The sequence below is a fragment of the Gigantopelta aegis genome, chromosome 10 (assembly GCF_016097555.1).
Source record: "Gigantopelta aegis isolate Gae_Host chromosome 10, Gae_host_genome, whole genome shotgun sequence".
Classification (NCBI taxonomy): Eukaryota; Metazoa; Mollusca; class Gastropoda; order Neomphalida; family Peltospiridae; genus Gigantopelta; species Gigantopelta aegis.
The window spans coordinates 56,330,595-56,355,958 of record NC_054708.1 but is presented as its reverse complement, the minus strand read 5'-3'; the positions used below and the strand labels follow the sequence as shown (position 1 = coordinate 56,355,958).

General features: G+C 39.3%; 1 protein-coding gene across 1 annotated transcript; it reads left to right on the top strand.

Annotated features, from left to right (window-relative positions):
• Nucleotides 1-23,440: 23,440 nt before the first annotated feature.
• On the top strand, nt 23,441-24,406 carry LOC121383706 (melatonin receptor type 1A-like). The gene has a single exon (XM_041513801.1). The coding sequence runs from the start codon at nt 23,441-23,443 to the stop codon at nt 24,404-24,406; it is 966 nt and encodes a 321-aa protein (XP_041369735.1).
• Nucleotides 24,407-25,364: the final 958 nt, after the last annotated feature.

The following is a 25,364-nucleotide window of genomic DNA, read 5'->3' as shown; positions in this document are numbered from 1 at the left end:
ATCGTAGACTTGTCTGGTTTCTCGAGTCCCACAAATTGCTTACTAACGTGCAATGGTGGGTTCAGATCCAGTCGAGGTACGGTTGATCATCTCGTTCGATTTGAAACGTTTTGTCGCGAGGCCTTCGTCAATAATCAACACCTGGTTTCAGCGTTCTTTGATTTAGAAAAGGCCTACGATACCACATGGAAGTATGGGATTTTAAAAGACCTCCATGGCATGGGCCTACGAGGTCTTCCAAATTTTGTTTCTAACTTTTTAAAGTGCGAGTGGGATCCACGTTTTCAGATTCCCACTCACAAGACATGGGGGGTGCCCCAAGGTAGCATCCTGTCGGTTACCCTATTCTTAATTAAAATTAACAGCATCGCCCAGTGTTTAAAACCTGGTGTCGATTGCTCACTATACGTTGACGATTTTCAGATTTGTTACAGGTCGTCCAATATGAGTATCATTGAGCGTCAGTTGCAGCTTTGTTTGAATAAGCTTCAACAATGGACAACTAACAATGGCTTTCGATTCTCAACGTCAAAAACGGTCTGTATGCACTTCTGCCAAAAAAGAGGTCACCACCTAGACCCTCAGCTGTTTCTGGACAATAGCCCGATTCCCGTGGTCGAGGAGACCAAATTTCTGGGAATTATATTTGACAGGAAGCTATCTTTCATACCTCATTTAAAACATGTTAAAAAGAAAGGGCTAAAGGCCCTAAATATTCTCAAAGTTATTGCCAGCACAGAGTGGGGAGCAGACCGTAAGGTTATGCTCCGACTGCATCGATCTTTGATTAGATCTAAACTAGATTACGGCTCTATTGTGTATGGGTCGGCACGCAAGAGTTACTTGCAGATGCTTGATCCCATACACAACCAGGGACTTAGGCTTTGTCTTGGTGCTTTCAGAACATCTCCTGTGGAAAGTTTGTACGTCGATGCACACGAACCTAGTTTGGGTGCTAGACGTGCAAAGCTGTGTCTGCAGTATGCTACCAAGATAAAGTCAATGCCAAAACACCCCACCCATAACGCTATCTTTGACAACCGATTTATGAACAACAATGATGCGAAGCCAAATGCAATCTGCACATTTGGTCTTCGCATTAGGCAGCTTTTATCTGCTTCCAACATTGATCTTTCAGACATTTTGGAAACACCCTTCATATTTTGTTTTGCCACCTTGGTGCATAAAACCACCTAAAATTGTGTTGGATCTTGTGCATCTGAAGAAAGATCGCACGGATCCAATTATTTATAACCAATATTTTATGGAAATAAAAGAGAAATACTGTGACTACATCCCTATTTACACGGATGGGTCACGGGATGGGAATTCTGTGGCTTGTGCCACAGTTTTTCCATCAGACAAAATAATCTCTATGAGATTGCCTGATTTGGCATCTATATTTAGTGCCGAAACTTGGGCAATTATTAAAGCCCTAGAGAAAATCAAAAACTCTAGCTCCTCTAAATTTATAATCTATACCGACTCACTTTCGTGTCTCCAGTCTTTACAATATATGAAGCTGGAACATCCCTTAATTGGGATGCTGATACGAAAGTGTGTCTTTTTATCTATTAACAATAAGAATATTGTGTTTTGTTGGGTACCCAGCCATGTTGGCATCAGAGGCAATGAAAAGGCAGATTGTGCTGCCAAGTCTGCTTTGACTTTGCCACGTACCAGAAAGAAATGTTTTATTATCTCAAACATCACGTAAATAATTATATCTTTTCTACTTGGCAAGATGATTGGAACGGTGCGGTCGCGAACAAGCTTCATTCTGTTAAGCCAGTCCTGAGAGAGTGGCAGTCTTCCTATAGGCGGTGCAGAAGGGATGAAAGTCTTGTGTCGTGCTCACATCGGACATACTTACATTACCCATTCATTTATTCTCAAGAAGGATCCTCCACCTCAGTGTGAGCATTGTCCACCTCAGTGTGAGCATTGTCAGTGTACACTGACGATGCACCATATTTTGGTGGAGTGTAATCATCTGATCCAGACTAGAAACGATATATTCGAAGCAAGGGATGTGGTGGAATCCTTTAGATTCCACCCTGAACTTGTACTAAAGTTTTTAAAAGAAACTGGATTTTATTCCAAATTTATATTTACTTTTGTGTAATATTTGATTTGTAACATGAATTTTACCTTTATAACAAATGTGATATGTATTATTTTGTACAGCTCTTTACACTGTCTTTGACTCAACATTTCAAATTTCATGTACCACCGCACAGCTCTATACCTTGTTTTTAACCTAACCTTTAATATTTTTTTATTTTTACCATTGTATGACACCCAATAGCCGATGTATTATTTGTGCTGGGGTGTCGTTAAACATCCATTCAATTCAGTTCCAAAACACTACATTTGATTTTGTCTTCACTAGAATTAAAATACTGGAAGTATGGAAAATTAGCACTCAAATGAATTAATAAGTTCCTCATTACTGTTACTGATATATTTTTCTAAAATTTACTTTTTAACAGCCATATGTCAAACACAATTACACCCAACGTGTGCTGCAACTTAACAGAAACGTAGCTACATTTGCACGTGCAGTCCGTTTGCAAAATGTCAGTCCTCGATCTGGGCTGTTCCTAATTGGCACGTGTTATTAACATGCACGCTTTGAGTTAACGGCATCGGTGGGGGTGGGGGAGGGGGGGGGGGGCCTACATAGATCTCCCCTCACTCATTACAATTTTGAATTGTTTTATGTCTCTTTTATATCACTTGATTTACGGATGGGTTTTTTCGAAGTTTTGATGGATGGTGGCGAAAACATTGTCACGTAAAAAAGAAAAATGAAAAAAGCACCCCACCCATTATAGATGCTAACAGTTGGGGTGGAGTGGGGTGGGATGGGGTGCCGTGTTATATGGTGACGGTGATATATTAGTTTGCCTTTATAGTTTTCTGAGTTCAGAGGTATGCTGAGGGGCGGGACGTAGCTCAGTGGTACAGCGCTCGCCTGATGCGCGATCGATCTACGATCGATTCCCGTCGGTGGGCCCATTGGGCTATTTCTCGTTCCTGCCAGTGCACAATAACTGGTGTAATAAAGGCCGTGGTGGGAAGGTGCATATAAAAGATCCCTTGCTGCTAATCGAAAAGAGTAGCCCATGAAGTTTTCTCTATCAATATCTGTGTGTGGTCCTTAACCCATATGTCCGACGTCATATAACCGTAAATAAAATGTGTTAAGTGCGTCGTTAAATAAAACATTTCCATCCTTCAAGGGTATGCTGCGAAGCGCACACTTCTTACAATAGTAAGCCAAATCAACCAGCTGTAATGCAGTTTCTCGTATATTAATTTCGAAAACTCGAACACCCTGGAACTCGAACTATTTCCTCGTCCCCTTCAAGATCGAGTCATTGAAAGTTTGACTCTGTGTGTGTGTGTGTGTGTGTGTGTGTGTGTGTGTGTGTGTGTGTGTGTGTGTGTGTGTGTGTGTGTGTGCGCGCGCGCACACACACTTTGGATTATATATAAATTATTCATTGTACAAAATTAATTCATCAAATGGAATCCCTTCGATTCCATCCTGAACTTTTCTTGAAATGTATTCGTGATACTGAATTTTACTATATTATTTAATTATTATTATTATTATTATTATTACCCCAGATCAAACAGACAATGTCAAGATTGGCGATCCTTGAATCATTGCCTTACAGTCGTAATACATATTGTAAGGATATGTCATAGTCTTATGCCGTGCCCGCATCGGTCATACATATTTGACGCATTCATTTATCTTAAAGGGACATTCCTGAGTTTGCTGCATTGTAAGATGTTTCAGACTAATAAAATAGCTCTACGATTAAACTTACATATTAAATATATTTTCTTGTTTAGAATATCAGTGTCTATATATTCAATGTGTTTCTGGTCGTCTTGATATTTGTAAGAAGCCCAAACTGGATTTTGTCTTCAAATAATTTCGTACGTACGAAAAAAAAAGAGAGTAATTCTGAAACAATTGGAACAATCTCAAACCCGGTACAGTCTGAAACCGCAGTAGCAGCGGTTTAGGATTGCCCTTCGATTTTGACGCATGCATAACAAGAAAAGGACAATCTGAAACCGGGTACATTCTGAAATCGTGACACCGGGCTCGGTGGCATCTTGGTTAGGTCATCGGTCTACAGGCTGGTAGGTACTGAGTTCGGATCCCAGTCGAGGCATGGGATTTTTAATCCAGATACCGACACCAAATCCCGAGTGAGTGCTCCGCAAGGCTCTGTGGGTAGGTGTAAACCACTTGCACCGACCAGTGATCCATAACTGGTTCAACAAAGGCCATGGTTTGTGCTATCCTCCTGTGGGAAGCGCAAATAAAAGATCCCTTGCTGCCTGTCGTAAAAGAGTAGCCTATGTGGCGACTGGGTTTTCCCCTAAAAACAGTGTCAGAATGACCATATGTTTGACGTCCAATAGCCGATGACAAGATAAAAAAAATCAATGTGCTCTAGTGGCGTCGTTAAATAAATAAAAAACTGTTTAATTATTTATAATAAATGTCACTAGGTAGTGAAATTATGCGTTGGTCGTAGACCATATATCACTTTGCATACTATCGAAACTATCGATAGTTGACCGGCGTCGTGGTAGGCCATCGGTCTACAGGCTGGTAGGTACTGGGTTCGGATCCTAGTCGAGGCATGGGATTTTTAATCCAGATACCGATTCCAAACCCTGAGTGAGTGCTCCGCAAGGCTCAGTGGGTAGGTGTAAACCACTTGCACTGACCAGTGATCCATAACTGGTTCAACAAAGGCCATGGTTTGTGCTATCCTGCCTGTGGGAAGCGCAAATAAAAGATCCCTTGCTGCCAATCGGAAGAGTAGCCCATGTAGTGGCGACAGCGGGTTTCCTCTCAAAATCTGTGTGGTCCTTAACCATAATATGTCTGACGCCATATAACCGTAAATAAAATGTGTTGAGTGCGTCGTTAAATAAAACATTTCTTTCTTTCTTTATCCATAGTTGAGCAAACACTGACTATCGCAACATATCGATAGTTCGATGTATTGTTACATCACTAATTTTAACAGGTATTTCAACGAGGAACAATATCAAACTGGGTAAAATCTCGCAAGGATTGCGGTTTGAGAATGTACCCCGTTTGAGATTGTACAACGTGAGCGTGTGTCGAAAATATATTTTATAAATAAAAGAAAGTAACAATGTTAAATTTATTTATTATATAGATAATATAGAAAATATTAGAAAGATGAAAAGTGACTATGAGGCGACAGACAGCATGACATGGTCATCCAGTTTGAAAATGTTCCAGTTTCAGATTGTTCAGTGCTACGACAGTAGGCGATAGACATGTATGTTATATTTTTATTGACATGTATTTTGATGTATAAATCATGACCAGTGGAAACAACAATGAAATATGTGTGGAAAGGAATACGTGGTTTTTAATATGCATTTCTGTAATGGACAATCTCAAATCGGGTACAGTCTTGAAACTGCGTGGATTGCGGTTACAGATTGCACCCAGTTTCAGATTGTACCATGAGACCATAATATGTCTAAAATATCTTCTATATGATACGAGTTAACAACTAACATTTTTAATACTATTTATTAGATATATGTGAAATAAAAATGACAGAAAACACTAAGAAAATTGTATATATTTATTCAGCCACAGAAATTCGACATTCTGTAAAACATATAACATAAATACATAGACATAACTATTATGAAGAACAAATGTATTCCAACAGGTTTTTCTATCACATTCAGTTAAAAATATATCTTTTATTACATGCCCAATAACCCTTACTGTAAAAATTCAGCCCTGACAACAAATATCAAATACACTTTTTCGTATTCAACTCAATAGTCAGAACTACGTTTTCAGATTGTACTTAAATTTGTGAATCTAAAAGGTAAGTTCGTATTATATGAATAGGTATATTATATTTTCATTGTGTTCTTAAATTCCTTCACTGCACTAGGCCACGGATTACACGAAAATCTGACCACCACATTCAGTTTGCATAAACCTCAATTTTAAATACTTTGGCATCTTGTTATATACATGTAAACACTCTTTCAACACCTGAAAGAAAGAAATGTTTTTATTTAACGACGCACTCAACACATTTTATTTACGGTTATATGGAGTCAGACATATGGTTAAGGACCAACATATTTTGAGAGGAAACCCGCTGTCGCCACTTCATGGGCTACTCTTTCCGATTAGTAGCAAGGGATCTTTTATTTGCGCTTCCCACAGGCAGGATAGCACAAACCATGGCCTTTGTTGAACCAGTTATGGTTCACTGGTCGGTGCAAGTGGTTTACACCTACCCATTGAGCCTTGCGGAGCACTCACTCAGGGTTTGGAGTCGGTATCTGGATTAAAAATCCCATGCCTCGACTGGGATCCGAACCCAGTACCTACCAGCCTGTTGACCGATGGCCTAACCACGACGCCACCGAGGCCGGTTCAACACCTGAAAAAAAGATGACTTAGTTGAATATAATTTCAACATGATGCATCTTCAATTTTGCTTTATTGTAATTTTTTGTTGGTAAATATGTATACAAATATTTACATTCTTATTAGCAGAAAATTATAGTTTGTAAAATATGTATATAGGCTTTGGAACCATGGTCCTATTTGCTTTAGATTTAAAGATTTTCATTGTAAACATTTACATATGGCGGCCATCTTTAAATCCAATATGGCGAACATATTACCTACTTTTTATATGCACTGGTGGATTCACAGCTCAATAGTATTGCAATAGTATCGTGAATTCTTAAATAGCTTGATAACAGTAATATGAATAGCTATTTTACAAAACTATTTACCTCAGTTTTCCAATATGTGCGTATGTATTGATGTATGAATATCTATATATTGTATGTATGCCGAGGATGACTGTTACATACATAGATATTAACGCACTGGCGCAGCTAGGGGATAATTAAGTCCTTTCTGGTCTCAGTTGTTTGCTATATAACCGAATCTGGCTGTAGTATCGGTCCTAAAAGGTGGTTCATTAACAGATTCACTCCGGCTATGTCTTGCACTATACACCCATGTCCTAAAAGGTCAATGCATAATATTAAAAAATAACATGGGCAAAATACAGCCAGAAGGCTTACTATTAAACATACATAATTTTTTATTTGTATTAATTCTTCACCATTTCCTGGAAGTGAATACGTGGACCATAACATGCGTCACAATTAGGAACTATAATGAACCGTGATTAATTAACTCTCACCCGGAAGTGAACTGTGTAGCGAGACCTTAACCTCTATTGACAGATTTGGTCAAACTTGGTTTGACGTCAATTTGATAATTTGGGTCATTTACATCATACAACGCCATACTAGACCAGTGCAACTTATGAACTCTAAACAATACACCAAAAGATAGATGCACCATACCATCTAATAAAACTTCATATCACATTGTTACTCCTTGTCATCCACACAATAGATGGCCATCAAACAAACAGCCACTACATCGTAATGTATGACCCTTTTGATAGTTCTGATATAAGGAACATACAAAGAAGCTAATTATTTGGTTCATTAAAAATATTAGATTTCATCAATGGTTGCTATGGGCAACAACCATTTCATAGTAAAGTGTTGAAATCCTGTTTTTTCTGCATATTTCAGCTTGAAGATCCACATATGGCTAGATACAAATTCTACATTGATAGTAGAATACTATGCTATATATTCATACCATCAAAACTGTCAAAATGACTGTACATTTGAAAACATTCATTTTGCACTAAATCACAGAAATTAGGGTGAATTTGGATGTTGACCGTGTGACCTTGAATTTGGACCTTTTACAGTGAGAAACTCAATGTTAAGACACTCCGATCAATTTATATATTACATGCAAGAACACTAGCATATCATATGAAATGTGTCATTGGAGCTAATATTTTATACCTTATACTTCTAAATGTGATACAGATTAAAAATAGTTAATTGGCGGCCATTTTGAATTGTGACTTCACCTGGCCAATAAGGGTCACTGCAAGTTTTACACTACACATGATGGCCTAACTGCATGCAAAGTGGCATGTTAGTGTCACATTTTGGACTATTATACACTACCTCTACTACACTATATCGATTTATTTTATCGTTACGTTTACATATGATGTCGATTGTGCACTATTGATATGATGTCACATGTGTTGATTGATAAAACACACGCTTAATGTTTTATGGTGTAGTTCGAGGAAATTAAATTTTACATTGTTCGCAAATTTTGGCAATTATATTATCTTTAAAATGCTTTTCAAACATCATTAAAAATATATGCAATATCTCAGGGTTTTTTTTATTCCTGTGTCTTGTTTTCATCGAACTATATTCATATGTGTAATGATCGGTAGTTCAGTGGTTTGCGCAGTAACACTGGCAACCGAGTTGTGGACATATGTAAAGGTCATTTGGAAATCCCTGCGGCATCGGGGTTTCCTACAGGAAATACACTCGTGGAATACAGAATTTACCATGTATTTACTCTTTCAGTCACAAATGGGATCAAAATACTATAAGAATTCACCATATGCAGTCATGTGGGATAGAAAGAATACACCAGAGGTGGTGAAAATTTCGACCTGGGACGAATCTTGCCAAGTTCCAAATTTACACCACCAAGGGTGTATTTTTTCTATCCCACATGACTGCATATGATGGATTATTTGTTTTCTCTCGTCCCTACAGTAAATAAGCTATGAATTTACATGAACAGACAAAGATGGCTGAAAAAGTAACTTATTTATTTGACACTTTTATCGAAAATTAATAATACTCATATTTGCCGTGTGTGTTTCATGCATGCATTAACAAGATATGTTTTATAATGCAGGTTTTAATAATAAATTAAATTGTTTTCCAAACACCTCACATTACCAAATCGCATTAACATGATGTCATATATTTCACTGAAGTCATTCTGCAACAGGGTTGTTCCCAACGTTGTCTGTACCAAATATTAATGTTATTAAAATTTAGGAATAAGTTTGTTTTTCTTCACTATTCTTTTTGGATTGCAGGATAAAAACATCTGTTTTATGAGATCAGTTCCCGCTCCGTTAAATCCAATTAACCAGCTCTTAATCATAACGATAAGAGTTACAGGACCTTATTATGAGGCGTAATCATGTGAGATACATTTATCCCACATGGCTTTCTCACATGGGCTATTTCTATCTTGCATATGCAGGGTTGAGAGAAATATACATACGATGTTTTTTGTCACATTCCATTAAAACTGTATTAGGTTATAGCAAAGTAAATTATATTCATTCGTACAAGCCGTGGAGAACGGCTACGGTCCCCGACTCCGATGCACCGAAGATGACTTCTTATCCCGTGATGGTGCCGAAGATCGGCGAGCCGTGGATTCCGTAGAACGTCTACCGGAATGAGCAGGCTGAGTAGAGGCAGCAGGGCCCCTGTCATCCGAAGTCTTATCAGGTGGAGCCGAAACCCCCGAAGAGGGGACTGGAACCGGACCTGATCCCGAATCCGCCGGTTTGGATAAAGTCGCCATCGACGCCATTGTTTCTTGAAGCATAGACGGCAAAATGGAACGTAACACATCCACCACGGAGTCTGCGATGGAAGGTGAGGATTCCACCTTCTTGACCCTCGCTGACACCACCTTCAGGTACGCAGCAAACTCAACTTCCGATAACCCTGAACAAAGGTCACATCTCGAGTCAAGAGCACACGGAACACGACAACCCGGACATAAGTCGTGTGGGTCGTCGCCGGCAGTAAACTTCGTACAGCGTAAACACGCACGCACAAGTCACTGAACACTAGCATCAGACATGATAACAATTTTCAATCTGTGAAAGAGAAAGAAAAAACCCAACCATGACACAAACACAAAGCCGGTCAACAAAAGACGCCATATTGCAAATGGCGGCCGACACGAGGTTAACCGACAACATAAAACAAACATTTCATGTAATTAAACACTTGGAAAACCAAGTGAAAGACGCGAAACGACGCAAGAAAGATAACGAATACGAAGGTGAAAATATTCCACCCAAATACACGAATACAAAACCAAAAGGTCGATGAAAAAAAAGTTGACGTCAAACAGAGCCAAAGAAAAGACGTCCAGACCCTTTAGCGAAGAGAAAAAAAAGGAAGTTACAGTCATGTGACCGGAACTAGAGAGCAGTATGCAGTAGAAGAATTTAGGCCATCCCATTGGCTGTTGGGATGTTCGGACCAGACCACTTGAGTGGCGGGGAGGTGCACTTGTTTGAGGACAGGTAATGTGAAAAGAAAATATACATACGATGCTTTTTCTCACATTCCATTAAACCTATATTAACTTCTAGCAAAGTAAATTATATTTATTCATACAGTCGTAGACATATGACAAACATCAAAATGTTCCAAACATTTCTTCCTACAACTTAAACAAATGTATATATATACATTTGAGAAATACCAAAATTCAGTTACATGTACTTCTCATAGAAGATGCAATGCATACATTATACAGTGAAACCTGCATAAACTGAAAACCATCAAGCATTAGTTACTCGGTCTGCACAGAAATCAGTGACCTGTGACGTAACGCCGGGTACGGGACTGTAGAAATTCCAGTCGGCATTTCGCTGGAAGTTTTGTTTTCGTTAGGATGACGCTTCTTTCATTTATACAATTTACATATTTATATATATTTACGCAAGTTTGTTCAAGTTAATTAATTAAAGATTTTACATTTGTCATCAAAAAATCAATCCGGTTTCTGGAATTAAATAAGAAAAAAATCTGGCCGGTTTTCACAGGATTCTGTTTGTTGAAGGTCTGGTGTAGACAGGTTTCGCTGTATTTTGATACGTTTTATTTCTACTCAAGAGATAAAAGAACATTACCTTAAGGTTGCACACGTACGCATGCATGCACATATATATGTTAACAAAATGTACACACAAATACGATGTCGTTAACACTGAAACTACCTATCGAGAGCCCAGTGCACCTCTCGTGGAACCACTTTTTGCGAACGTCCTGTTTTGATCGGTAACTGCTGTGGGCGTCTTGATGTACCTGGAAATGAAGACATTTTAGAATTTACGAAACATGTCAATAAATGTGCTCGCATCTGATCCTGATTATACTTTAGTGAGGCAGGATCTTGTCCTTCACATAAAGCCAAGGCATTCGCCACTGCAAATAAACCACAATAGGAAGAACCATACTGTTTATGGATAGCTGGCCACACCAACTGTATCTTACTAGACTTTGACTTCAGGAAATCTGTGAAGACAATAGATTATTGGAAGAAGCTGAAATTGAATCATATACATTCATTGTGTTATTTGGACAACCAATGTTACTGATTGTAACCCAATGATTTCCATCTACATTGATTATCTGAACCATCGGATGCGAACATTTAGGTGAACCAAGAAGAACTATACTCCCTGTAGCATTAGGTTCCGATACATGGGGCAAACTGTGCGCGTAGCAATGCTAGTGTGTGGTCGATAATGGTATCATCTAGCCACTCTGTGTTATTCATCACCATCCGCTTGGCTGCTTCTATGGCCGAATCAAGCAACTTTGGTGGCTGAGCAGATCCTTCAGCTACAGAAACCACTTCAATATCTGGGTTCCTCTCTGCAAATAAAAAATATTGTGGTATTGGCATAATAGAGATTCTGTAAAAATCAATTTCATAACAGTTCATTATATCCACCATATATCAACAATTACAGTCCACTGACCGAGCAACAAATCAAAACAAATTATTTTCTTCATAATAGTATGGAACATAATATTATTATTATTATTATTATTATTGCACCCATTTGAAATGTGCACAATAAATCACCTATATATTACACCATGTGTATTGATGAAATACGTACGTTTCTTGATGGGTCTACTATATTCAGCTAAAACTCGTTTTGTGCTCTCTAACTCTAGTGTACAGGCTGCAAAGAAAGACATTCATGACATTCAATGATTGTCATAATATAAAAGTATTACACTCGTTTGAAATGAGCACTAAATATCACTGATATATTACATTAATGTTTAGAGCACAATCAATGATTAAATACTTACGCAGTGTCTTCATTGGTCTAACATCTTCCACCAGAACCTCAGCTGAGTGCAGTTCACTGGTTTGCGCTGGCTTCAATTGGCAGTAGGGCCCCTTTCGCTGCAGATGGTGCATCTTATCATCAGCTAGTTCAACTCTCTGGTTGTTGTCGATGTTCAGTATCCTGGAAATAGAATGAAACCGGGAACACCATGAATAAGATGATATGCAATATAACATATTATTTCATGTAATTTGTTAACAACCAATACATAATAAAAAGACATTATACAAACATAATTAAATCCAAAGACATATTTGTAAAATGAAAAAAAAAAATTATGATTTAATTATTTATGTTATGTCATTAAACTGTATGAATCTAATAACTAAAATAACTGATTTCTGTAAACGAACTAATTTATATCATATAAGGAAACAAATGATAACGTAGCCCATTATATGATTAATCTACCTGTATGGTCCTGTCTACTTTGCATCCATCTTGCCACCTTTCTGACCAACATTCTTCATGTCCTTCTTTAGGACAAGGTCACCAAGTGCAAGATCAAAGGTTTTCACTCTTGTTGGCCCGCTTCGTTTTGGTCTGAGCAGTCTCCATATTATCGAGCACCTACTGAAGGAAAAAAATGAAGAGATAAATGTATAGTCAAACTTGTATTCGTGGCCACCTGTCTATGATGGCCACCTGTCTATGATGGCCACAGAGTTCCCTGAATGCATTTTACTATATGTAGTACCTCTGTATGGCGGCCACCTGCTCAATGCGGCAACAAGTTTCGAGCCAAGGGTGAAAATGAACCTTCTAGGCGGCCACAACACTGCATTTGGAAAATGGATAGAACGGCCACCTGTCTATGATGGCCACTTTTGCTGGGTCCTGTGAGTGGCCGCTATAGACATGTTCAACTATACACACACACACACACACACACACACACACACCCTGCTCATAGTTAATACGATTTTAAAAATAAAACAAAATGATGTATGATTTTATCATGTTACATATCGGAATATATATTAAAAATTAACAATCTATAATATTATATTACTATTCAGTTATACATTGAAACATAATATTATATGCCAAAATATGATTTAATGCTGTTCATTAATAAGATGTAAAATCATACATATATATTATTAGGTGAGTGTAGGTGTGTGTACTTTAGTTTTGACGTCTTTCATTGTCGTCTGTCGCTGTGTGACCATGTCCTCTAACACTACCTCTTCAGGTACGACAGTTGTTTCATCATCTATCAGTTCCATTTCTAGTGGTGACCGTGGGTGCCGACCAAACATCAAGTAAAAGGGTGTGAACTTTGTGGCAGCCTGCTTCTGGGTTTCGGATCGAGTAGGTCACTTCCTCCAGATAATTGTCCCAATCAGTTTGTTGCTGGTTCATGAGTTTACTCAATCTAGTTTTTAACGTTTGATTAGTTCTCTCAGCAAGGCCATTCGCTTGATAGGCGCTTGTGACTGATCTTCTGATGTTAAACGTTTTACAAACTTCGTTGTTCACCTGAAAATGCAAGAAATAAATTAATACAGTAAAATATAATACAGCAAATTACAATATAAATATTCATGAGTAATAAGACCCATATAAGTAAAAACAAAAATTAGTATAAAATAAAAATATATTGAAATTTATGGTATATTCCTATGGAACATTTTTTTTTTAATAAAAATATTATATCAATACATACCTCTGCCACAAACTCACGGCCCTGGTTGGAAAGTAATCTCCTGGGAGCGCCCCATCTGAAAAAAAATGTAATGACAATTGCAATACACACTGTTTGATAAACACATTACATTACAGACAGATATACAGACATACATACGCATACGCACACACACACACACACAATATGATTACTTACAAATAATTTCAAATAAGTATGTCAGTACATTATATCTTCAGATAAATGTCTGTATTCCCCCAGCTACACCGCAGGCAGATTTCGATTTCTGGGGGAAGAAGTCGACGAACTTTGTAAAATAGTATGTGAAGGTCAGCACATATTTATTTCCGGGTTTCTGTTGTAGTAATTGCGAATAAACTTGTTGTATTTTGTTCGGTGCCCAGCCATGTTGGCATCAGGGGTAAAGTCTGCTTTGGATGAACTATATTAGTTCAGTTGGACTTGGTAACTATACTGACACACAATGAAAACGCAAAACAGATATTTTTCAATATTTTGTTGTGATTAATGAAAAATATATTTATTGGACTTATAATAACAATTTATGAGAGGAAGCCATTGATTGGTACTTTTGTTTGGGTTTTAATCCTGGTTTTGTTCTCGTTACACATACAACAGCAGAAACACACAAAATGGTGTGAAATGCGTTCACTACATGCTCAATAATGCTGCATGCAATGCACGTGAAATGCCAGTATATGGACACATAAAAGTCACGTAACGGTGTCATATTCCTCGTCGCATTAAGAATGCCACGACTTCGAGAAGAACAAAGGGAGCGAGCGTTGGGCATGGTTCAAGGGGGGACTTCGCAAAGCCAAATTGCTAGGACCTTTAGCGTCCATCCATCAACTACTGGACGACTTATTGAACGTCATCAACAGACCGGGAGTGTCCGTAATCGACCTCGACCTGGTCAACGTCCCGTTACGACCCCACGCCAAGATCGGCAGATTCGACGACACCACCTCCGTGACCGTTCAGAACTGCGACGCGTGTGGGGCTGGATGGCAGGTGTAGTGGCCTTACGCTTCGCCGCCGCAACAACAACAGGTCCCTTTGGCGGCTCGACGGGAGCGGTCGGTAAGGTTGACCGCATCACCGGAGCTGGCCTAGGCGTCGACATTGAAGTCGGGGAGTGCGGCGGCGACTGGGCCATAGCCGTGTTCAACTCGCCGTAGGTCGCTTCTAAGGTCTTCTCCACTATAGGTGTCGTCGTGCTCTTCTGCTGGATCGGTGGGGGCGGCGACGCAGAAGGACCCGCCGCTGGCGGTTGAGCCGCCAACTTTGGATCCCCCGAGCCGCCCCTGGCGCACATCTCCCCCCCCCCCCCCCGACACACACCTGGGGGAATGATAGCTTCCTTCGGACTCGGTAAAGAAGACTGAAAGAGGAGACGTGCGCCAGGGGCGGCTTCAGGAGATCCAAAATTCTGCCCATTTTCAACACTACCTTCGCCCTCCCCATCCCGAGTCAGGCCACCGATCTTGTCGGAGGTCGGACTCGGGATGAGCGTGTTCGAGGCCCTGGTGGTGCACGAACACGTTAAACTAGTTATCTATCTAATTTCTTTTTGACCGCCCGATCTAATCTAGCGACCAAATTTAATGAGAAGAATTTTTTTATTTATTAATTATATTAATTAGAGATGCGCATGAAAATTTTAAAGTCCCACTATTTAATTTTTGGATGTAAATTTCAAAATTGTCCCCATAATTTTTTCTGTCCCGGAGCAAGTCACTGGTTGTCCAGAGACGGGCCCCGGTACGGACATGCTGGAAACTCTAGTGGTATATGAGCATGAAAAACATTTCAAGTCCAGTCCAGTCCAATTTAAAACATACCCTAACACCAATATATGGCTTCGGGGTGCCCGATCATCGGTTCCCCTCGCGTGTGAAGACTATGTTATCAACAATCATACCATTTCGCGGACTAAATGTTATACATGTGTTGGCAAGTACTTCCCAGTACAATAACAATTGTAATACCCGCAACAAATATGATTCCCATCACACTCCCCCTTCTTAAGACCTAATGTGACTAACATTGGCAAATATGTATATAATAATAAAAAAAATTAAATCCCCAAAATTGTCATTAAAATCGGTCCTTTTTACCGACCTCAAACAAGGGCTACCGAGAGCATGTGCAGAAATACCGATAATTTATTTGTTCACGATTCAAGCAGGCTCCCATCACTACACGTTTTTACATTGTGTACAGCTAAATATGCAGATAGAATGATTAAAATAAATTGTAAAAAGTTTGCCCGAATATTTATATAATTTTTGTACGAATTTGAGGTTTTGCTACAGTACTGGAGGGGGGGGGGGGGGGGGGGAGGGTCCGTCTCGTACGCTTATGGGTTGAACATTGCACAAATGTATTGATAAGCATTACAACGTCTGTTATTTGTATAAGCAATGATATCCCTAACAAAATAAAAACTTAAAAAAGTAAGTAAATACATTTAATCAGTGACGACAAATTAAATTTACAATTGAGTGATCGGCACAAAATACAGAATGACTGTTTCTATCACGTGACATATCTGGCGCCCTACATGCGCTGGGTAGTTTTACATTTGCGCCCGGTTGCTCTTGGTTGAGCTCGGTAAATAGTATGACCCATTAAAGTACATCTTTGTGCTATTTCATATTTTCATTTACTATTTTCAGGTGGCCTTCATTTAACAGAATGCTTGGTAAAAGAAGACAGCATGAAGTTATACTCCATTAATCCAGAATGGGTTGTTATTTTAAAAGATTGTAAAAAGGAAGAGTGTTGTGAGACCCAACTAATTTGTACCTAAGGAAAAATACCTGATTGTGCACGTTAAGCAAAAATTATCCAGAAACCCACTGTCCTGGATAAACAGCCCAGATAGCTGAGGCGTGTGCCCAGGACAGCGTGCTTGAACCGCAGTAGGATATAAGCACGAAAATAAGTTGAAATAAAATGATGCAGAAAGTTTAATATCAAATTATAAATTTCATCGAGGCAGTATTATAATGTTATAGAATATTCCACCAAGAACAGCCAAATCGTACACCACACAATGATACATGTGTAGCCATAATGCAAATATGGTCATGTACTATACATACATTATTTAATATAACAAATATAGAAAATACATTCTCATAAACATCTACATATGTACTGCACGAAATGCACACTGTCCACCACCACTATGTCCATACGTCCATGTATACATGCTTTGAGCACAGAAGTCTATAAAAAAGGTAGGTAACGACTTAACGTGATCTTAGCGCTAAAAGCTCTTCGTTAAGTAGTGGTCATGGATTTTAAATCTTTTGAAAGTGTGCACTGCATTTCATTTACTTTAGGGGCGGGACGTAGCCCAGTGGTAAAGCGCTTGCTTGGTGCGCGGTCAGTTTGGGATCGATCCCTGTCAGTGGGCCCATTGGGACATTTCTTATTCCAGCCAGTGCACCACGACTGGTATATCAAAGGCCATGGTATGTGCTGTCATGCCTGGGATGGTGCATATAAAAGATCCTTTACTAATAGAAAATTGTAGCGGGTTTCCTCTCTAAGACTATATGTCAAAATTACCAAGTGTTTGACAACCAGTAGTCGATTAATAAATCAATGTGCTCTAGTGGTGTCGTTAAACAAAATAAACTTTAAACTGTTAGCGTATTTTCCACTACTCATCCCACACGATGATATCACGATTCTTCTTTCATGAAATGTTTGACGCACCTTAATTTTTGATGACCACGTAAAATTTCGATTGCTAACGAATTTCCTGCTAAAAGGTCAATTGATATGATTTTAGGCAGAGTTCTTTCCGCAGCCAAATTTTGTGGGGATTACCCGAGCAAACGTCGTTTCTAGGGAGGTTCGTAACTTACGTATCACCCGAGATGTGGCGAAGGCTGCAGGTCAAAATAACCGGTGACGAAAACACTGATGAGAATCAATTTGTCAAGTTTGAGGTATATTCTTAGTTTTTTCATCGATCGTCTTGTTGTGAAAATCTTCTGAAGCCAGACAACAATGGATCTTGAATTCGCTTGTCGTGACATGTAACGTAAATTACCCATATATCCGTCACATTATTTACAACGAAAACGAAATCCGATTCTCACTCCCAAGAGATGGGTGTGCCTCAAGGTAGCATCCTGTCAGTCACTTTATTTTCCGTGAAAATTAACAGCATCATCCAGTGTTTAAAACCTGGCGTTGATAGCTCGTTATATGTCGACGATTTTCAGATTTGCTACAGGTCGTCCAGTATGAGTATCATTGAACGTCAGTTGCAGCTTTGTTTGAATAAACTTCAACAATGGGCAACTGACAATGGATTTCGATTCTCAAAGTCAAAAACAGTCTGTATGCATATCTGCCAGAAAAGTGGTCACCATTTAGATCCACAGCTGTTTCTGGACAAAACTCCGGTTCCAGTTGTGGAGGAGACCAAATTTCTGGGGGTTATTTTTGACAGGAGGCTATCTTTTGTTCCTCATTTACAGTATGTGAAAAAGAAGGGCTTAAAGGCCCTCAATATCTTAAAGGTTATTGGTAAGACTGAATGGGGAGCAGATCGAAAGGTTATGCTCCGACTTTATAGATCTTTAGTTCGGTCTAAACTTGATTATGGGTGCATTGTGTATGGGTCAGCACGTAAGTCTTACTTGCAAATGCTAGATCCTATACACAACCAGGGACTTAGGCTTTGTCTTGGTGCTTTCAAAACATCTCCTGTGGAGAGCTTGTACGTCGATGCACACGAACCTAGTTTGGGTGCTAGACGTGCAAAGCTTTCTCTGCAGTATGCTACAAAGATTAAATCAATGCCAAAACATCCTGCACACAATGCTGTGTTTAATAATAAATATATGAAGTTATTTGATGCGAAACCGAATGCGATTCGAACATTTGGTCTTCGCATTAAGCAGTTTTTATCAGTTTCCGACATTGATTTAACAGACATTTTGGAAACTCCTTCATGTTTTATTTTGCCACCTTGGTGTATCAAACCACCAAAAATTGTATTCGATCTTGTGCATCTGAAAAAAGACCGCACAGATGCATTTATTTATAAACAACATTTCATGGAAATCCAAGAGCGGTACTGTGATTACATTCCGGTTTACACAGACGGATCACGGGATGGGAATTCTGTGGCTTGTGCTACAGTGTTTCCATCAGACACAATAATATTCATGAGATTGCCCGATTCAGCATCAATCTTTACCGCTGAAATTTGGGAAATCATTAAAGCCCTGGAACAGATTCAGGATTCATGTGCATCCAAGTATATTATTTTTACAGACTCGCTTTCGTGTCTCCAAGCTCTACAATACATGAAATTGGAGCATCCCTTGGTTGGGATGGTGATACGAAAGTGTGTCTTTTTATCAATTGCTAATAAAGATGTTATATTTTGTTGGGTACCCAGCCATGATGGCATTAAGGGTAACGAAAAGGCAGATGTTGCTGCCAAGTCTGCTTTGAACTTGCCCCGTGTCCATGTTGGTGTTCCCTACAGTGATTTTAAATTTCATATTAACCAATATATCTTTTCGACTTGGCAAGATGATTGGGACGGTGCGGTTGCGAATAAGCTTCATTCTGTCAAGGCAGTCCTGGGAGAGTGGCAGTCATCATACAGGCGATGCAGGAAGGATGAAGTAGTCTTATGCCGTGCCCGCATCGGCCATACATATTTGACGCATTCATTTATTTTAAAGAAGGACCCTCCTCAGTGTGAACACTGTCAGTGTACACTGACTGTGCGGCACATTTTGGTGGAGTGTGATCATCTCAAGCCGACAAGAAATGATATATTTGGCAACAGAAATGTTTTGGAATCGTTTAAATTCCATCCAATGTTGATTGTAAAGTTTTTAAAACACTTTGACTTCTATACAAAATATTAAGATATACTTAACTTGATTTTATATATTGTATTATACTCCCCCCCCCCCCCCCCCCCTCCTTACACTGTGGTTTTACATGAGTCTATATAAATATGTTCATATACTTACCATTTGTGACACCTATTTTTGTGCTGGGGTGTCGTTAAACAAACATTCAATCAATCAATCAATCAATCGGTGCGTTTCATAATTTGTGGTTAACTCAACAAAGACAAATTCCTGAGTGTAAAAATTAAATAATTAGTTCTGGAGGAGAAAACTGTGATACATGATCAGGGCCGTATCTCCGCTTAATTCAGAGTGGTATGGGCATTTTGTCAAAACGTGGTTGATTATATTAATCTCTAGTGCCACTGGGACATCCACAAAAACGGATGCCCAAATTATCCGAAGTTAAGACTGTTCTCAAACACTAAGTTCGAAACTAATGTATACTACTCAAAAGAATTTAAGGGTCAGACGATATTTTCGACATTATTTTCTGAATGTCAATTATATTAGCTAGACCATAATGTCACGCATGGTATTGTTCCATTTTGACGAAAGTGGGTCTAAGCAACCCATAAATGAATTAAAAATCCACTGTCATTGACACTGTCGACTAGTTCTAATGGCGAAAACATGCTTACATTTGCACGTAAATTAGGGCGAACGCCAAAGGTCTGCTCAGTGCCCATAACTTGCTTTTTCACAAAGCGCTTCATTTGCACGCTTTGCATGTGTATTCCATGTTCCCAATGCTGAATTTCCGTATAATTGGAGCTTGCATTCGTGTACGGTGCACACTCCAAATTCGACAATGGTACGACGTCAACTGACTATCGAAGATCGAGGAAGGGCTATTGCTTGGCTTCAGGATGGCAATACGCAAATAAATGTTGCTCTGAGACTTGGTGTCAGTCAGAGTGTCGTTGGCCGACTGTGGCAACGGTACCAAGCAACGAATTGTGTTCGAAATCGTCCACGTTCCTGAAGACCCCGAAGCACTACAAATAGAGAGGACCGCTACATCACCAATATGGCTCTACGTCAACGCACAACCACTGCACGCCGATTACGTGACAATCTGCGGACTGCGGCTGGAACTCGAGTGTCTGATCAAACCATACGCAATCGTCTGAGAGCCAATAATCTACGCTGCCGTCGCCAGGCTGTTCGACCACCACTCCTACCACGTCACAGAACGGCCAGACGTCACTGGTGCACGCTTCATCTGCGGTGGCAACGTGTTCAGTGGGGTCGAGTGATGTTCACTGATGAGTCCAGGTTTAGTCTCCAGTTCAACGACGGTCGGCTTCGTGTCTACAGACGTCCTGGGGAGCGCTTCGCTGACGTTAACGTTAGACAACGTCACCGGTTCGGTGGTGGCAGCGTCATGGTGTGGGGCGGCATCTCTATCCACCACAGGACCCCCCTCTATGTGGTGGATGGCAATCTGAATGGAATCCGCTATCTGAATGAGATTATCCGGCCATTGGTTCTCCCAGGCCTTCAGCAGATTGGCGGCGGGGCAGTTCTGCAGGATGACAATGCCAGACCTCACCGCGCCAGGGTTGTAACGGACTTTCTCAGACAACAAGGTATCGCCAGGATGGATTGGCCAGCATATTCGCCTGACTTGGCCCCAATAGAGTACGCCTGGGACGAATTAGGCAGGAGAGTTCGGGATAATCATGCCCCTCCGGCCAACCTTCATGATCTGGGTCAACTTCTTATGGCAGAGTGGCAGGCCATTCCCCAAGAGTTCTTCAGACGTCTGATCAACAGCATGAGGCAACGATGTGTCGAGTGTATTCGCGCCAGGGGTGGATTCACACACTATTAAACGAATGTTCTAATGTGTAAAATCTATGTTTGACAACCTTCAACTTTGACAGCATGGTATGTGACTTCCTTGTATACAGTGACGTTTATTTGTGGTTTTTTGTAAATATGGAACAATAAATAAAAAAATTGGTGTAGTTTACATCATCAATCTAATACACTCTGAAACTTATTTGGTTATAAATTTTTGACCCTTAAATTCTTTTGAAGGTGATTTTAGTGTTTGTAAAACTGAGCCCATGTCGTTAACTTCAACACCAATCGAGACATCCACACATTTGAATGCCCAATTCATCGTAGTTAGGACCAATGTTGTCAAACACTTGTTTCGAAGACAAGGTACTTAATATTCAGAAACTGATGATTTTCAAGTGGGTTTATAGTGCACTCTGGGACACTTCACCAGCAGAAACACGCATCCACTATGTATAATTAAAACCCAAATATCGAAGTGCGTATCGACGGGATTTAAATAATCTTCATTATAATATGAGGAAGACCTGGAGATATCGATGTTATGCAAGGGCTTCATTAATCCTTGCATTGACAGATATTTGTTTTATCTCCGTCTGTCAGATACTGAAATACGAGTATGCACACTATTGTGGTTTTCGCTTATATAGGCCTATCTATTCTGTTACTCCTTTATATCAGGTGTTCTCGAATGTCACATCTTTATCTGCGTAGCTTGGATATGTTTCTGTTGTATTCATAAAGACGCTGGTTTTAATTAGCTGTGTATAGTTTCAGTTATTATAGCTTTTTTTGCCGTTAAATGTCAAATTACTTTCATCTTCCCACTGCGATTATCCATTTTGTTTTTCAAAAGTGTTTCTGATATAGTTGCATGCATGATATGTCCTGTTATATTTACAAAAACACACACATCTTAATTACTAGTGTAACATAGTTTGAGCAATTACAACTTTTTTCACTGTTAAATTACACATTACTTACATCTTCCCAGTCAGATTATTAATTTTGGTGGGGTTGTTTTGTTTTGTTTTGTTTGTTTTTTCAAAACAAGGCAATTTGCATTAACTGTTGGTTTTTTATTAAAATGTCATGGTCATGGTATCTAGCATTCAAAAATGTATGTTCTCAGTTAACATACCTTCTTTTTTAACAATTTCGACACAATATAACACAACCAGTAGTTCTGATTCTCCACCCTGTGATTTGCTACACGGTGATGACTTTCATTTGTTTTTCAAGTATAGGAGCCCTTTCTTATTTCTGAAGAAACGTCTTAAGCCTACTAACCGATTTAGACGGTTTTTCATAGGTTCATTACTTGATATGGGCGGGGCAAGCGTCATTGTGTGTTCACACCAGTTGTTTTGACGCCATTTGTACAGCTCTTGGCGATGATGTCTGTCCAATTGTGTCGAAGTAATTTTGGTCACGTGACTTATTAAGACAGGTTTTTTTGAGTGTCTTCACAATTAAGACGATCGAAATGCGATTACTTGAACTGGAGAGAAACCGAGGAAATGCCGTCTAAATGACGTCATCGTCAGCGGCCATGCTAAGCCGAGTTAATGAATTATAATTACATTATAAAAAGACTATATTTGTCGAAATGTCACCGCCGAATGTGACGTGAGGACGTTCATTAATGTGTAAATGGTCGCTGCATTAAGACAATAACAACCCAAGAATCGATCGTTTTAAAATGTACTGCATCACGAAAATAGACTGATCTACTAGTTCGCTCTCCAATTTCAACGATTTCTTCGTTAATCTACCTGGCTAGTTAAGTATAAAAGTAGGAATTTTGGACATCTTTTAGCAGTTACTCTTTTTGGTGATTAAGAGGAGACACTTTAATTGGAAATAAGAAAAAGAAAGAAAAGAAGAGACAACGAAACATGTCTAACAACAGCTCATTGTTAAACGCAACTGTTAGCAGATTAACGGCCTCTGAAATTCGGGCGTACACATTTTTGTTAATTTTAGAAGTGACTGTTGTTCCGGTTATTGTTTGTGGAAATCTTCTCATCATCGTTGCCGTGCTACGCTTTCACAGTCTCAGAAACCCCAGCAATACCATGATCATGTCGCTTGCTTTCGCGGACCTGATGATGGGAGGCATATACCTTCCATTGAAGATTCTTCTTTCTCAGCAGCCACAACTGTTTGTAAATCGAGTTTCTTGTCTGGTGAATACTTTCCTATCCTTCTTCTGCGTTACCAATGCGATGTCTTTCTTGTCATTGATTTCCATGGAAAGGTTTTATGCAGTACAGTTTCCATTTCACTACCATTCGTACATGACGATAACTCGAAGTCTTGTATGGAGTTTTCTCGTCTTCATGGTATCGGTTGTTATAGCGGTCCCTACGGTCAGTGGCATTGATCGGTGGAAACCCGGAAAATTGTGTTTTACTTCGAACGTTACGCCACGCAGTTACGTAACTGGCGCTATATTAATGCTTTTCATAATTTCGTTTCTTGGATTTTTGTCGTTTCTACGCGTTATGGCTGCCGAAATCAGCATCAGACTCAAGGACAATGCTCGGAGTGTTAATGAAGCCAGAACGCAAGACTCCATGAAGGCTACCTTGATGCTAACCGTGTATGTGTTCTCCATAATTTGCTGGATCCCGCAGCTAGTGTACACGGGTATCGCTGTCTTCAACCCTGCCGTGGCAAGTGAATTGGGTCTAAGATCGGTGTCCTTTCTGGGTATCTGCAGTTCAGGTGTAAACTGCTTCATATACGGAATAAAGAACAGACAATTTAAAGCAGCATTCAAGAAAATATTCGGCTGCAAGACTTCAAGTGTCGATGTTGATGACAGCACAAGGGTGAGTACCGTTCAGACTGGTTCCTAGACTGAAAGGTGAAACCTGCACTACCCGTCCTGTACCGATTTAAAATCTGGATCAACTGTTCTGCGCCGATTTCAAAACCGAACTACTTGTTTATGTACTGATTTGGAATCTGCATGAACTGTTCTGTATCGATTTCAAAAATGTACGACCTGTTTTGTACTGATTGGAAAATTGACTACTTGCACCTGTAAAGACTTTAAAAAAGGAACTACCCGTCCTACACCAATCTGAAATATCAACTACTTGTTTGTGTACCGTTCTGAAACCTGAGCTACCCGTCTTGTACCGATTTGAAAACTGAACTATCCATGATGTACCAAATTGAAAAGTGAAAGTACACGTACTGTACTGATTTCATAAACTTTGGAAACTCCAAGATGCACTGTACGATTCGATCGTGAAATAACGCAAAAAAACAGTGGCAAGATAAGATATTTCGTATTATCAAGATGCAGTGACGTTTAACTACATGTGCTGGTTTATTTTTATTTTTTATTTCGACGCCTTTCGTTTGAGGTGATGGTGAAATATCTGAAACCAGAATCAAGAAGTATGCGGAATTAACTGCCTCGACTACTATAAACGTATTCAGTGTCACTGACAGTTGCAGCCATAGACATTCATCTTAATGCATGTTTTGTGTCTTCGTTTTAATTAAACTTTACAAAAATAATTTTATAAAATTCTAATTATTTTAACACCTAATGGGATGAACATTCATTGATACAAATCAGAATTGTCAACGTAACAGAATCAATGCATCATTCTATTTAAAGTATATGAGGGAAATTTTATTAACTAATGGTTTTTCATAACAAGGGAATTTTGATTAACCAATGGGGGTTTTTCATAAGAAAGAAACATCCTTGCAGCCTAGATTAACTAACTTACTTCTCTGATTAACGCTTTGTATCCTGTAGATAGTACTAAACCAAATAAATTCCGGCTGGGTAAAACT

Coding starts and splice junctions, on each gene's coding strand:
- LOC121383706 (XM_041513801.1), top strand. CDS start 23,441: ATGTCTAACAACAGCTCATTGTTAAACGCAACTGTTAGCAGATTAACG.